Raw genomic sequence first — 15,088 nt, 5'->3', positions numbered from 1 at the left:
GATGAGCAATGAGTGCAGCCCTGTCTCTAATCTGTCCAAACCATCCCCACTTAGTTTTAGATATTGCGTTCCGTCCAGACGGCAAGGAGCTGGCAGTGGTCACTCTGGATGGTCAGATCACCTTCTGGGATCATCAGAATGCAGTGCAGACTGGTTCCATCGAAGGCCGTCACGATCTGCAGATGGGCCGCAAGGAACTGGATAAGATCACGGCCAAGCAGTCGGCTAAGGGCAGGTGAGTGTCCTGGGTCAGGGAGCAGCCAGGGTGTCAAGATGGAGGTCTGTGCAGCCTCACAACTAGTTAACCTCGTGTTTCGTTCCCAGGTCATTCTCTACACTATGTTACTCGGCAGACGGACGCTCAGTGCTGGCTGGAGGACAATCCAAGTTTATCTGTATTTACAATGTTAAAGAACAGCTGCTTATGAAGAAGTTTGAGATATCATGTAATCTGTCCCTGGATGGCATGGTGGTGAGTGATCCCTTGGGGGGTGTTTTTGGTGGAGTGAGTATTCCCTTGGCACCAGCACTGACACATTTCAGCACACATGGGTTACACACTATTGCTCCAATTTCCTCAGCCGCAGAACGCCGTGGGGGACAGCGTTCTCGGGCACGTTCACCACTTCCCAACAATTCTCCCCACATTCCAGAACCTCAATCAAGGATCCCGTTCTCCTCCTTTTTGCCCAGCACCACCTCCACCCCCCCTCCACCCCCCCATTCTCTGTCCCATCCCTCCACCAAATCGTGATGCTCATTTGGAGAGTCGATGGAGACGCACTGGGACAAATTGCCTCTGCCTGCACCGTAAATTCAGAGACTACATGACTCTCACTGGGGTACGGGTCCCACACACACACTGACTCTCACTGGGGTACGGGTCCCACACACACACTGACTCTCACTGGGGTACGGGTCCCACACACACACTGACTCTCACTGGGATACGGGTCCCACACACACTGACTCTCACTGGGGTACGGGTCCCACACACACACTGACTCTCACTGGGGTACGGGTCCCACACACACACTGACTCTCACTGGGGTACGGGTCCCACACACACACTGACTCTCACTGGGGTACGGGTCCCACACACACACTGACTCTCACTGGGGTACGGCTCCCACACACACTGACTCTCACTGGGATACGGGTCCCACACACCCTGACTCTCACTGGGGTACGGGTCTCACACAGACACTGACTCTCACTGGGGTATGGCTCCCACACAGACACTGACTCTCACTGGGGTACGGGTCCTGCACACACACTGACTGTCACTGGGGTACGGGTCCCGCACACACACTGACTGTCACTGGGGTACGGCTCCCACGCACGCTGACTCTCACTGGGATACGGGTCCCACACACCCTGACTCTCACTGGGATACGGGTCCCACACACCCTGACTCTCACTGGGGTACGGGTCCCACACACCCTGACTCTCACTGGGGTACGGCTCCCACACACACTGACTCTCACTGGGGTACGGGTCCCACACACACTGACTCTCACTGGGGTACGGCTCCCACACACACTGACTCTCACTGGGGTACGGGTCCCACACACACTGACTCTCACTGGGGTACGGCTCCCACACACACTGACTCTCACTGGGGTACGGGTCCCACACACACTGACTCTCACTGGGGTACGGCTCCCACACACACTGACTCTCCCTGGGGTACGGGTCCCACACACACACTGACTCTCACTGGGGTACGGGTCCCACACACACTGACTCTCACTGGGGTACGGCTCCCACACACCCTGACTCTCACTGGGGTACGGGTCCCACACACACCCTGACTCTCACTGGGGTACGGGTCCCACACACACCCTGACTCTCACTGGGGTACGGGTCCCACACACACTGACTCTCACTGGGGTACGGGTCCCACACACACTGGCAGAGACATGAGTTCAACCAACAATAATGTTAGAGTAGGATAGGAGATACCGGGTTGAATGGCCCTTTTTGCTGACAGATCCCAGTTTTCACAGATGCAGGTTTGTGTTTCAGGAATTCCTGGATCATCGGAAGATGACGGAATTTGGCAGTATGGCATTGATTGATGATGGTGCAGGAGATGATGGAGTGGCAATCGGCCTTCCTGGAGTAAAGAAAGGTAAAGAGTGTGTACACTTGGAGTGGCCCCCGTGCGCGCACACGTACGCTTGTGTTTGTGTGCCTGCCAGTGTGTCTGTTTTGTTTACTTGCCATGTGCTTGGTATGTGCATTTGTTTGGGTATTTGTATGTGCATGTGTTTGTGTGTGTGGGAGTGCGTGTGTGGTGTACATGGGCGTGTGGGTAGTGTGTGGGGATGAGGGTTGGGGCGTGGGCTGTGTGTGCATGTGTTTGTGTGTGTGGTGTGCGTGGGGGGGTTGGTGTGTGGGGATGAGGGTTGGGGCGTGGGCTGTGTTGCATGTTCTCTGACGCTGGGGTGAAAAGAGATAGTTACACTTCCTGTTAACCAGTTCCTGTAATCAAAAAGGTGTTGTTATAAATAAACCATTCTGGTTTTATTGAAAGAAATCAGGTTTAATTCTCTCCTATTATGGGCTGGACAGCCACGAAAGTCAGAAAATTGCCGTTTTGGTGAATTTAAGTTTTAAACTATTGGTGTGAGCTGTGGGGTGGGGGAGCAAGAGAAACTGCACTGCCCACGGTCATCCTGCTTGTAATAATGAGTGACCCCGGCAGCTGCCAAACGTTAGATAATGACTAGGAGCAGGAAGAGGCCATCTGGCCCCTTGACCCTGCCCCGCCATTCAATAAGATCATGGCTGATCTTTTCGTGGACTCAGCTCCACTCACCTGTCTGCTCACCATGACCCTTAAATTTTTGAACAGTAAAGGAGTTATCTATTCTTGCCTTAAAAACATTCAATGAGGGAGCCTCAACTGCTTCACTGGGCAGGGAATTCCACAGATTCACAACCCTTTGTGTGAAGAAGTTCCTCCTCAACTCAGTCCTAAATCTGCTCCCTGTTATTTTGAGGCCATGCCCCCTAGTTCTAGTTTCACCTGCCAGTGGAAACAACTTCCCTGCTTCTATCTTATATATCTTATATCTTATCTTATATATTCCTTTCATAATCTTATAAGATTTCCCCTCATTCTTCTGAATTCCAATGAGTATAGCCCCAGTCTACTCAGTCTCTCCTCATAAGCCAAACCTCTCAACTCTGGAATCAACCTAGTGAATCTCCTCTGCTCCCCCTCCAGAGCCAGTCTATCCTTTCTCAAGTAAGGAGACCAAAACTGTACACAGTACTCCAGGTGTGGCCTCACCAGCACCTTATACAGCTGCAATGTAACCTCGCTGTTTTTAAACTCCATCCCTCTAGCAATGAAGGACAAAATTCCATTTGCCTTTTTAATTACCCGCTGCACCTGCAAACCAACTTGAGATTCCTGCACAAGGACACCCAGGTCCCTCTGCACAGCAGCATGCTGCAATTTTTTACCATTTAAATAATAGTCTATTTTGCTGTTATTCCTCCCAAAATGGATGACCTCACATTTACCAACATTGTTCTCCATCTGCCAGACCCTCGCCCTCTCACTTAAACTATCTATATCCCATTGCGGACTTTCAGCGCCATCTGCACACTTTGCTCTGCCACTCATCTTAGTGTCATCTGTGAATTTTGACACACTACACCTGGTCATCATATAAATAGTAAACAATTGCGGTCACAACACTGATCCCTGAGGCATAGCACTAGTCACTGATCACCAACCAGAAAAATGCCCATTTACCCCAACTCTTTGCTGTTACTTAACCAATCTTCTGTCCATGCTAATACATTACCCGCAACACTGTGCACCTTTATCTGATGTAGCAGCCTTTAGTGCGGCACATTGTCAAATGCCTTCTGCAACTCCAAACACACATCCACAGGTTCCCCATTGTCCATTGCACGTGTAATTCCACCAAATTAGTCAAACATGATCTATCCTTCGTGAACCCATACTGTGTCTTACCAATGGGACAATTTATATCCAGATGTCTCGCTATTTCTTTCTTGATGCTAGATTCAAGCATTTTCCCTCCTACAGAAGTTAAGCTAATCGCCTATAGTTACTTGCCTTTTGTCAATCTCCTTTTTTAAACAGTGGTGTCACATTTGCAGTTTTCCGATCTGTGGGAACCACCCCAGAGTCCAGTCAATTTTGATAAATTACCACGGGTGCATTTGCTATTTCTCCTGCCATCTCTTCGTATACTGGGGTGCATTCCATCAGAAGACTTGTCTTCCTTTAGCCCCATTAACTTCCCAACACTACCTCTTTTGTGATAATGATAGTTTCTGGGACCTCACCTGTCATAGCCTTCCTGTCATCAGTTTTTGGCATGTTATTTGTGTCTTCCACTGTGAAGACCGACACAAAATATCTGTTCAATGCCTTAGCCATTTTCTCATTTCCCGTTATTACATCCCCCTTCTCATCCTCTAAAGGACCAATGTTTACTTTAGACATTCTTTTTCATTTTATATATTGCTATCTGTTTTTATATTCTGAATATTTTATTGTCCCATAATCTATCTTATTTTTCTGTATAGCTTTTTTCATGGCTTTCTGTTGACCTTTAAAGACTTACCAATTCTCTAGGTTCCAAGTGGAGGACCCCGGTGACCTCCCAGGTAGCGATCTCTGGCAGTGCCTGTACCTCTCCACTGCACTATGTTGAATGCTGTCATTAGATTTGATAGTTTGCCTGGTGAAACTGAGCTGGTAGAATTGTGGGCCCTTGTCAAATGCCTTCTGGAAATCCAGATACACCACATCCACAGGTTCCCCATTGTCCACTGCACATGTGACATTCTCAAAGAATTCCACCAAATCAGTCAAACAGGATCTAAGGCTATGGCAGTTGAGGACCTAGAAACTCATTATCAGAAAAGAGGTAACGTTGGGCAAACTAATGGGGCTAAAGGTAGATAAGTCTCCTGGCCCTGATGGAATACATCCCAGGGAACTAAAAAAGATGGCGGGAGAAATAGCAAATGCACCAGTGGTAATTTACCAAAATTCCAGTGGCTGTGCTATTGAGATGTGCAGTCGGATTTAGTTGTTGCTGTGTGGATTGAAATAGAATGTTATTTGATGTTTGAACTCTGGCCTCAGCTGATGATAGTTGGAACCAATCCTTTGCCCTAACTAACTCTGTCCTGTCATTCTGGATAAGGTGACATGAGCTTGCGCCACTTTAAGCCGGACATCCGTGTGACGTGCCTTCGCTTCTCTCCAACAGGTAGGAAGCAATGAGAGCAATCTCACAAGTGTTTGCTTATTGTGACAAAGCATCTCCGATTGACTGGCCTCTGCTGCTGTTGAATTTAAAGCGTCAGGGGTTATATTCTCTCAATTTCAAAAATATTTGGAAAAGGCTATTTATGTTTTGATTATGTTTGGGTTTGTGCTCGATATTAACTCTTCCTGTCTGGCGGTATGTGCTGGTGGATGGAGTTCATGAGTGAATCTGGGAACGTTATCTGTTGTGATCCCATGACTAGTGAAATTAGCATGATTCTTTTCACAATACTGGAAGAGATTCGGTGAATCTGTGCCAAGGGTTGAGAGTCAAACCGGGTGCAGGTATAATGGCCCCATGTACCACTCAATCGTCAAGTCCCCATGGTGCAGAGGGGGGCCATTCTGCCCATCGAGTCTGCGCTGACTGCTGTCCCACCCAGCCCCTATCCCCGCAGCCCCACCTATTTCCCCCTCCTGCCCTGATCTTATAGAGGTCTATAAAATAATGAGGGGCACAGATCAGCGAGATAGTCAATATCCTTTCCCAAAGGTAGGGGAGTCCAAAACTGGAGGACGGCGCAGGTTTAAGGTGACAGAGACATACAAAAAGGGTCCAGAGGGGCAGTTTTTTCACATAGAGTGTGGTGAGTGTCTGGAACAAGCTGCCAGAGGTAGTAGTAGAGGCGGGTACAATTTTGTCTTTAAAAAAGCATCTAGACGGTTACATGGGTACGATGGGTATAGAGGGATATGGGCCAAATGTGGGCAATTGGGTCTAGCTCAGTGGTTAAAAAAGGGACAGCGTGGATAATTTGGGCCGAAGGGCCTGTTTCCATGCTGTAATGAATCAATGACTTCCTTGTCCTCAGTCTGCCTGTAGGTGGTCCCATATCCCTGAGATTTTGGATTTTCACTAATTAATACATGCAGTGTGACAGGACTGGGGAGATGTGAGGGACCTATCCAATCTCTGTGCTCTCGTCATTGCTGTCAGGAGATGAGGCCAAATGTAAAGTGGTTACTTTTGAGATAATTGTGACTGAAGACAATGGAGTTATAGATTCAGTCTCATTTTCTTTATACATTTATGAAATGTGGCATCACTGGCAAAGTCAGCTTTTATTGTCTATCCCTAATTGCCCGTAAAAAGGTGGTGGTGAGCTGCCTTCTCTAATCACTGCAATTCCTGAGGTCTGGGTACACCCACAGTGCTGTTAGGGTGGAAGTTCCAGATATTGACCCAGTGACAGTGAAGGAATGGTGATATGTTTCCAAATCACGACAGCGAGTGACTCTGAGAGGAACTTGCAGGTGGTGGTATTCCCAAGTCTCTGCTGCTCTTGTCCCTCTAGGTTCTGGGTTTGGAAGGCACTGTCGAAGGAAGCATGGCAAGTTCCTGCAGTGCATCTTGTACAGGGTTGACATGGGATTATATACAGAGTAAATCTCCCTCTACACTGTCCCCCATCAAACACTCCCAGGACAGGTACAGCACGGGGTTAGATACAGAGTAAAGCTCCCTCTACACTGTCCCCCGTCAAACACTCCCAGGACAGGTACAGCACGGGGTTAGATACAGAGTAAATCTCCCTCTACACTGTCCCCCATCAAACACTCCCAGGACAGGTACAGCACGGGGTTAGATACAGAGTAAAGCTCCCTCTACACTGTCCCCCGTCAAACACTCCCAGGACAGGTACAGCACGGGGTTAGATACAGAGTAAAGCTCTCTCTACACTGTCCCCCATCAAACACTCCCAGGACAGGTACAGCACGGGGTTAGATACAGAGTAAAGTTCCCTCTACACTGTCCCCCCATCAAACACTCCCAGGACAGGTACAGCACAGGGTTAGATACAGAGTAAAGCTCCCTCTACACTGTCCCCATCAAACACTCCCAGGACAGGTACAGCACGAGGTTAGATACAGAGTAAAGCTCCCTCTACACTGTCCCCATCAAACACTCCCAGGACAGGTACAGCATGGGGTTAGATACAGAGTAAAGCTCCCTCTACACTGTCCCCATCAAACACTCCCAGGACAGGTACAGCACGAGGTTAGATACAGAGTAAAGCTCCCTCTACACTGTCCCCATCAAACACTCCCAGGACAGGTACAGCACGGGGTTAGATACAGAGTAAAGCTCCCTCTACACTGTCCCCCCATCAAACACTCCCAGGACAGGTACAGCACGGGGTTAGATACAGAGTAAAGCTCCCTCTACACTGTCCCCATCAAACACTCCCAGGACAGGTACAGCACGGGGTTAGATACAGAGTAAAGCTCCCTCTGTTCTCTCCAGGCCGGAGATGGGCAGCTACCAGCACTGAGGGGCTGCTGATTTTCTCACTGGATGGTGCTGTGGTCTTTGATCCATTTGATCTGGGTGAGGATGTGACTCCGAGCAGCATACGACGTGTCCTGCAGCAGAAGGAATTCACAGTGGCCATCATGATGGCATTCCGTTTGAATGAAGAAAAGCTGATTCTGGAAGTACTGGAGAATATTCCTCACGCAGAAAGTGAGTAAGGAATCACCTCAGGGCAGATCCAAGTACAGCCAATGGACATCCTTAACTCTTGCCCCCCCCGCCCCCTGGCCGCTCTGCCCCTCCTCTCTCCCCCCCAGCCGCTCTGCCCCTCCCCTCCCCCCCACCCCACCCAGCCGCTCTATCCTCCCCCTCTCCCCCCCAGCCGCTCTGCCCCTCCCCTCCCCCCCACCCCACCCAGCCGCTCTATCCTCCCCCTCTCCCCCCCAGCCGCTCTGCCCCTCCCCTCCCCCCCACCCCACCCAGCCGCTCTATCCTCCCCCTCTCCCCCCGGCCGCTCTGCCCCTCCCCTCCCCCCCACCCCACCCGGCCGCTCCATCCTCCCCCTCTCCCCCCCGGCCGCTGTGCCCCTCCTCCCCCCCACCCCACCCTGCCGCTCTATCCTCCCCCTCTCCCCCCCAGCCGCTCTGCCCCTCCTCCCCCCCCTCTATTCAGGGAAGGTGTGTTTGATGCTGCTGTGATCTTTACCCTTTCTATCTCTGTTCCAGTTGATGTTGTGTGCTCCACCCTGCCTCTGCTGTACGTAGAGAAGGTTCTGCAGTTTGTGGCCTCAGCTCTGGAGACCTCACGGCATCTGGAATTCTACCTGATCTGGGTCAGGCAGCTACTGTGCCTGCATGGCAATGAGCTGAAGGCCAGGTATGTAACGGGGCGGGTGGTTGACAGTACTGAGTGATACGTGGGGTGGGGGGCTGGGGAATTGAGGATTGAGTCCCTAACCTCATAACAACATGTTGCAGAAAAGAAGGTGGCAATGTCCCTGTTTCTGGGATACTGTGGGAACGTTCCCGGAATGAGCAGCAGAGCCTGTAGTTCCTGAAGCAGCTGGTGTGGCTGTTTGTTGTTTTGTTTGGGCCGTGTGTGGGTCATACAGACATGGGCAATTTCTCACAATGATTGGGATTGCACTGGCCTGAGCTTTCAGCTTTTCTTGGTGATTTCCTCAACTTCCTTGTCCCCTGGTCACATTTCCCACACCCTCCAACAGTCTAACCCTGCTTTTATAATCTGGTTAGTGCCGGGCTAACCAAATCCTGAAGGTAAACCTGGCAAGCTGTCACAACCAGAACTGTACACCGAATACTGTGTCCAGTTCTGGTCACCCTATTATAGAAAGGATATTATTTCATTAGAAAGAGTGCAGAAAAGATTTTACTAGGATGCTACTGGGACTTGATGGATTGAGTTATGAGGAGAGGTTGGATAGACTGGGTCATTTTTCTCTGGAGCGTAGGAGGCTGAGGGGTGATCTTATAGAGGTCTATAAAATAATGAGGGGCACAGATCAGCGAGATAGTCAATATCTTTTCCCAAAGGTAGGGGAGTCTAAAACTAGAGTGCATAGGTTTAAGGTGAGAGGGGAGAGATACAAAAGTGTCCAGAGGGGCAATTTTTTCACACAGACGGTGGTAAGTGTCTGGAACAAGCAGCCAAAGATAGTAGTAGAGGTGGGTACAATTTTGTCTTTTAAAAAGCATTGACAGCTACATGGGTAAGATGGGTATAGAGGGACATGGGCCAAATGTGGGCAATTGGGATTAGCTTAGTGGTTTAATGAAAAGGCATCATGGACAAGTTGGGTTGGAGGGCCTGTTCCCGTGCTGTAAACCTCTGACTCTGACTCTAACCAGTTTTATAATGTATTTTATAATGTAGGACATGTGTGCTCGAGTCAGGAATTCCAATAGCACATCTAGACATTTCAAATAGTAAAGTAAATCATTTACCAATCAATGAAAAGCAAACTTAGAACAATTAGATTTAAACTATTAATATTTACTCTTGTAGAACATTTCCAAAGATTATTTTTACTTAGCTAAACACACAAATAAACGTCTTTTAAACAACAAGCAGATATTTAATCTGTAAAATTCCAGTAATCTTAGCACAAGCTAAAGAGTTGGGATTTCACGGAGTTTCTCTTTCTCTGTCTTTCTCTCTGCCTCCTGCCTGCTCGCTCAGCGCTACATGACCACAATCCTAACACAGCTTACAAACTCTCTCGAAATACATCTCTTGGAATTTAAAGGTCTTCAAAATATAAAATTTAATGATATCTATTTTCTGCTATTTTTAGAACATAGAACACTACAGCACAAACAGGCCCTTCGGCCCACAAGTTGCACCGATCACATCTATAACCCCCAATCCCATTAAATTCCATATACTCATCCAGAAGTCTTTTAAAAGACCCCAGCGAGTTCGCCTCCACCACCACCAACGGCAGCCGATTCCATTCACTCACCACCCTCTCAGTGAAAAACTTACCCCTAACATCTCCTCTGTACTTGCTTCCCTGCACCTTCAATCTGTGTCCTCTCGTAGCGACCATCTCAGCCCGGGGAAATAGCCTCCGAGAATCCACCCTATCTATTCCTCTCAACATCTTATAAACCTCTATCAGGTCGCCTGTCAACCTTCGTCTCTCCAGGGAGAAGAGTCCCAGCTCCCTCAACCTATCTTCATAAGGCATGCCTCCCAATCCAGGCACCATCCTTGTTAATCTCCTCTGCACCCTTTCAATAGCTTCCACGTCCTTCCTATAGTGAGGCAACCAGAACTGCACACAGTACTCCAAGTGGGGTCTGACAAGGGTCCTATAAAGTTGCAGCATTACCTCCGGACTCCTAAACTCAATCCCTCGATTAATGAAGATCAGTACACCATACGCCTTCTTGACCACATCCTCAACCTGCGAAGCCAGTTTAAGAGTCCTATGGACCCGGACCCCAAGATCCTTCTGCTCTTCAACACTGCTAAGACTCCTACCCTTGATATTGTATTCCTTCATCCCATTGATCCTGACAAAATGGACCACTATACATTTATCTGCATTGAAGTCCATCTGCCACTTCTCCGCCCAGTCTTGCATCCTATCTCTGTCTCGCTGCAACTTCTGACATCCCTCCAGACCATCCACAACACCACCAACCTTCGTATCGTCTGCGAACTTACTAACCCATCCCTCCACTTCCTCATCCAGGTCATTTATGAAAATAACAAACAGCAAGGGTCCTAGAACAGATCCCTGGGGCACTCCACTGGTGATTGACCTCCATGCAGAAAAAGACCCATCCACAACCACCCTCTGCCTTCTGCAGGCAAGCCAGTTCTGGATCCACGAGGCCAAAGCCCCCTGGATCCCATACCCTCTCACGTATATAAAACCTAATAACCCACCCATGTTTATTTCTCAGCTTTCTTTAAATTGTAAAACTTTTTGTTTCCCTTTTAATGTTAACAACTGAAATCCAAATGCAAATTTCTACCTGTGTAGCACATCCTAACTCGGCTTCTCCACTCCAAATGCCCACTTTGGGTGCTTTGAACCTCAGAGTCCAGCTGTCTTCAGTTTAATCACATTAGTCTCTCACACACAGCCTCCACAATCCGGCACACAACATCACAGAAATAATGTTTCCTTAACACTGAGAATACAAGATGGCAGCAGAGTTGCTGAAACCCCATTCACAGGCCTGTGAACAACCCCTCACACAGTGAGCCCAGACTAGATTTGGTGCTGTGCTATTTCTGCATCTCTCTACACAGTTCAGAAATTGACTCAAGTTTATTTTCACAGGTCAGTGAGCTCGCTGCCAATGATTCATTCACTGCAGAGGAGCATCCAACATCACTTCGACACCATGTCCAAACTGTAAGTTATTGGCCAAATCATTGTTCAGTGCACACAGTCTAACCTGTGCACATTGTTCGGTGCACACAGTCTAACCTGTGCACATTGTTCGGTGCACACAGTCTAACCTGTGCACATTGTTCGGTGCACACAGTCTAACCTGTGCACATTGTTCGGTGCACACAGTCTAACCTGTGCACATTGTTCGGTGCACACAGTCTAACCTGTGCACATTGTTCGGTGCACACAGTCTAACCTGTGCACATTGTTCGGAGCACACAGTCTAACCTGTGCACATTGTTCGATGCACGCGCTGTAACCTGTGCACGTTGTTCGGCGCACGCGCTGTAACCTGTGCACGTTGTTCGGCGCACGCGCTGTAACCTGTGCACGTTGTTCGGCGCACGCGCTGTAACCTGTGCACGTTGTTCGGCGCACGCGCTGTAACCTGTGCACGTTGTTCGGCGCACGCGCTGTAACCTGTGCACGTTGTTCGGCGCACGCGCTGTAACCTGTGCACGTTGTTCGGCGCACGCGCTGTAACCTGTGCACGTTGTTCGGCGCACGCGCTGTAACCTGTGCACGTTGTTCGGCGCACGCGCTGTAACCTGTGCACGTTGTTCGGCGCACGCGCTGTAACCTGTGCACGTTGTTCGGCGCACGCGCTGTAACCTGTGCACGTTGTTCGGCGCACGCGCTGTAACCTGTGCACGTTGTTCGGCGCACGCGCTGTAACCTGTGCACGTTGTTCGGCGCACGCGCTGTAACCTGTGCACGTTGTTCGGCGCACGCGCTGTAACCTGTGCACGTTGTTCGGCGCACGCGCTGTAACCTGTGCACGTTGTTCGGCGCACGCGCTGTAACCTGTGCACGTTGTTCGGCGCACGCGCTGTAACCTGTGCACGTTGTTCGGCGCACGCGCTGTAACCTGTGCACGTTGTTCGGCGCACGCGCTGTAACCTGTGCACGTTGTTCGGCGCACGCGCTGTAACCTGTGCACGTTGTTCGGCGCACGCGCTGTAACCTGTGCACGTTGTTCGGCGCACGCGCTGTAACCTGTGCACGTTGTTCGGCGCACGCGCTGTAACCTGTGCACGTTGTTCGGCGCACGCGCTGTAACCTGTGCACGTTGTTCGGCGCACGCGCTGTAACCTGTGCACGTTGTTCGGCGCACGCGCTGTAACCTGTGCACGTTGTTCGGCGCACGCGCTGTAACCTGTGCACGTTGTTCGGCGCACGCGCTGTAACCTGTGCACGTTGTTCGGCGCACGCGCTGTAACCTGTGCACGTTGTTCGGCGCACGCGCTGTAACCTGTGCACGTTGTTCGGCGCACGCGCTGTAACCTGTGCACGTTGTTCGGCGCACGCGCTGTAACCTGTGCACGTTGTTCGGCGCACGCGCTGTAACCTGTGCACGTTGTTCGGCGCACGCGCTGTAACCTGTGCACGTTGTTCGGCGCACGCGCTGTAACCTGTGCACGTTGTTCGGCGCACGCGCTGTAACCTGTGCACGTTGTTCGGCGCACGCGCTGTAACCTGTGCACGTTGTTCGGCGCACGCGCTGTAACCTGTGCACGTTGTTCGGCGCACGCGCTGTAACCTGTGCACGTTGTTCGGCGCACGCGCTGTAACCTGTGCACGTTGTTCGGCGCACGCGCTGTAACCTGTGCACATTAGAAGATAGGAGCATGACGAGGCCATTTGGCCCTTCGAACCTGCTCCGCCATTCATTACAATCATGGCTGATCATCCAACTCAATAGCCTGATCCTGCTTTCTCCCCATAACCTTTGATTCCATTCGTCACAAGTGTTATATCCAGCTGTTTCTTGACTACGTTCAATGTTTTGGCATCAACTATTTCCTGTGGGAATGAATTCCACAGGATCACCACTCTCTGGGTGAAGAAATGTCTCCTCATCTCCATCCTAAATGGTTTACCCTGAATCCTCAGACTATGACCCCTGGTTCTGGTCTCCCCCCACCATCAGGAACATCCTCTCTGCATCGACCCTGTCTAGTCCTGTTAGAATTTTATAAGTCTTTATGAGATCACCCTCCTGTATACATCCCAGCTCCTGTACTTGAAACCTCTCGCAATGAAGGCCAACATACCATTTGCCTTCTTTACCTCCTGCTGCACCTGCATGCTTACCTTCAGTGACTGGTGCACAAGGACACCCAGGTCCCTCTGCACACTCCCCTCTCCCAATTTACAGCCATTCAGGTAGTAATCTACCTTCTTGTTTTTGCTTCCAAAGTGAATAACCTCACATTTATCCAAATTGTACTGCATCTGCCATTGATTTGCCCACTCACCCAACCTGTCCAGATCATTCTGAAGGATCTCTGTATCCTCGTCACAGTTCACCCTCCCACCCAACTTGGCATCACCTGTAAACTTTGAAATGTCACATTTTGTTCCCTCATTCAAATCATTAATATATATTGTGAATCGCTGGGGTCCCAGCACCGATCCCTGTGGCATCCCACTAGTTACTGCCTGTTAATTTGAAAAGCACCCATTAATTCCCACTCTTTGTTTCCTCTCTGCCAACCAGTTTTCTATCCATCTCAATACAGTTTCCCCAATCCCGTGTGCTTTAATCTTGCATGATAATCTCTTGTACGGGACTTTGACAAACACTTTCTGAAAGTACTGGGTGTTACAGGCTGGATTTCGTGCTCAGGTATTTGAAGTGAGCTGTGAACCCTCAGCGTGACTCACTGGGTCCCAGGCAGTAAACCACTGCTGACATTATCCTGTTCTAGCCCCTGGCAATCCTCAGGCATAAGTTGGTCTCACCCAATGGCATTCTGGTAATTAGTATTTAAGAAGGGACTTTACTGTGGGGTTAGAGTTGATTTTGTTACACACACAGTCAGCATTCTGCAACCGCCTCCTCCTCACTGTCTGAAACAGGAATGATCCCTGTCCCAGTCTCATTTTCCCCTCTTGGTAAGATTCCCCAAATTCCTGCAGTCTGTGTGCTTGGAGGAGGTGAGGGGAGAGTGAGGTCAGTGGGACAAACATTTTAGCCCTGGCTCCCTGTATAGCTGGTGATCAGTTTGCTTTTATTGACTGTGCCCTGTAGGTGTGAATGGAATCGCTACAATATCCAGTACACTCTTGCACTGTCCAAACAGCGAGGAATGAAACGCCCAGCAGAAATGGCTGAGAGCGACGGAGAGAGCAGCGGTTGTGATGTGGCCACAGAGCAGCTGATGGATTCGAGTGAATGAGAACTGAGAACCTCAGTGGAGGCAATCGCTGCCTGTCCTCCAGCAATGTAGCAGTACAGCGACAACACATTCTCCCAGCAAGCAGCTGCAGCAGGGGGACAGGGGTCAGGAACTGCTGTAACAGTGCACGCAGCGATATACATAGAGCGGGGTAAGGAGTAAAACACCATACACATGTACCTAATTGAAAATCTTCAAGGCCAATGCAGGGCAGTTGAAGGATAGGAATATAGCAGATTGGCACGTGCCAATCTGCTATATTTAGCTAACCCCTTGCTGTACCTGTCCTGGGAGTGTTTGATGGGGGACAGTGTAGAGGGAGCTTTACTCTGTATCTAACCCCGTGCTGTACCTGTCCTGGGAGTGTTTGATGGGGACAGTGTAGAGGGAGC

General features: G+C 49.9%; 1 protein-coding gene across 1 annotated transcript in view; it reads left to right on the top strand.

The window, feature by feature from the left end:
- Positions 1-14,817, top strand: part of pwp2h (PWP2 small subunit processome component) — a 47,945-nt gene extending 33,128 nt beyond the window's left edge. Inside the window, exons 14-21 of the mRNA XM_080183911.1 lie at positions 55-235; positions 325-472; positions 2,029-2,134; positions 5,205-5,270; positions 7,575-7,793; positions 8,309-8,459; positions 11,401-11,475; positions 14,549-14,817. Of these exons, the coding sequence (XP_080040037.1) occupies positions 55-235; positions 325-472; positions 2,029-2,134; positions 5,205-5,270; positions 7,575-7,793; positions 8,309-8,459; positions 11,401-11,475; positions 14,549-14,696 (1,094 nt within the window). The 3' untranslated portion in view covers positions 14,697-14,817. The remainder of the gene's footprint in view (positions 1-54; positions 236-324; positions 473-2,028; positions 2,135-5,204; positions 5,271-7,574; positions 7,794-8,308; positions 8,460-11,400; positions 11,476-14,548) is intronic.
- The last annotated feature ends 271 nt before the right edge of the window (positions 14,818-15,088 follow it).

This window comes from Carcharhinus amblyrhynchos, unplaced genomic scaffold (genome assembly GCF_965287045.1).
Source record: "Carcharhinus amblyrhynchos unplaced genomic scaffold, sCarAmb.v2.hapA scaffold_465, whole genome shotgun sequence".
Taxonomy (NCBI): Eukaryota; Metazoa; Chordata; class Chondrichthyes; order Carcharhiniformes; family Carcharhinidae; genus Carcharhinus; species Carcharhinus amblyrhynchos.
This window is presented reverse-complemented; position numbering and strand designations above follow the sequence as displayed.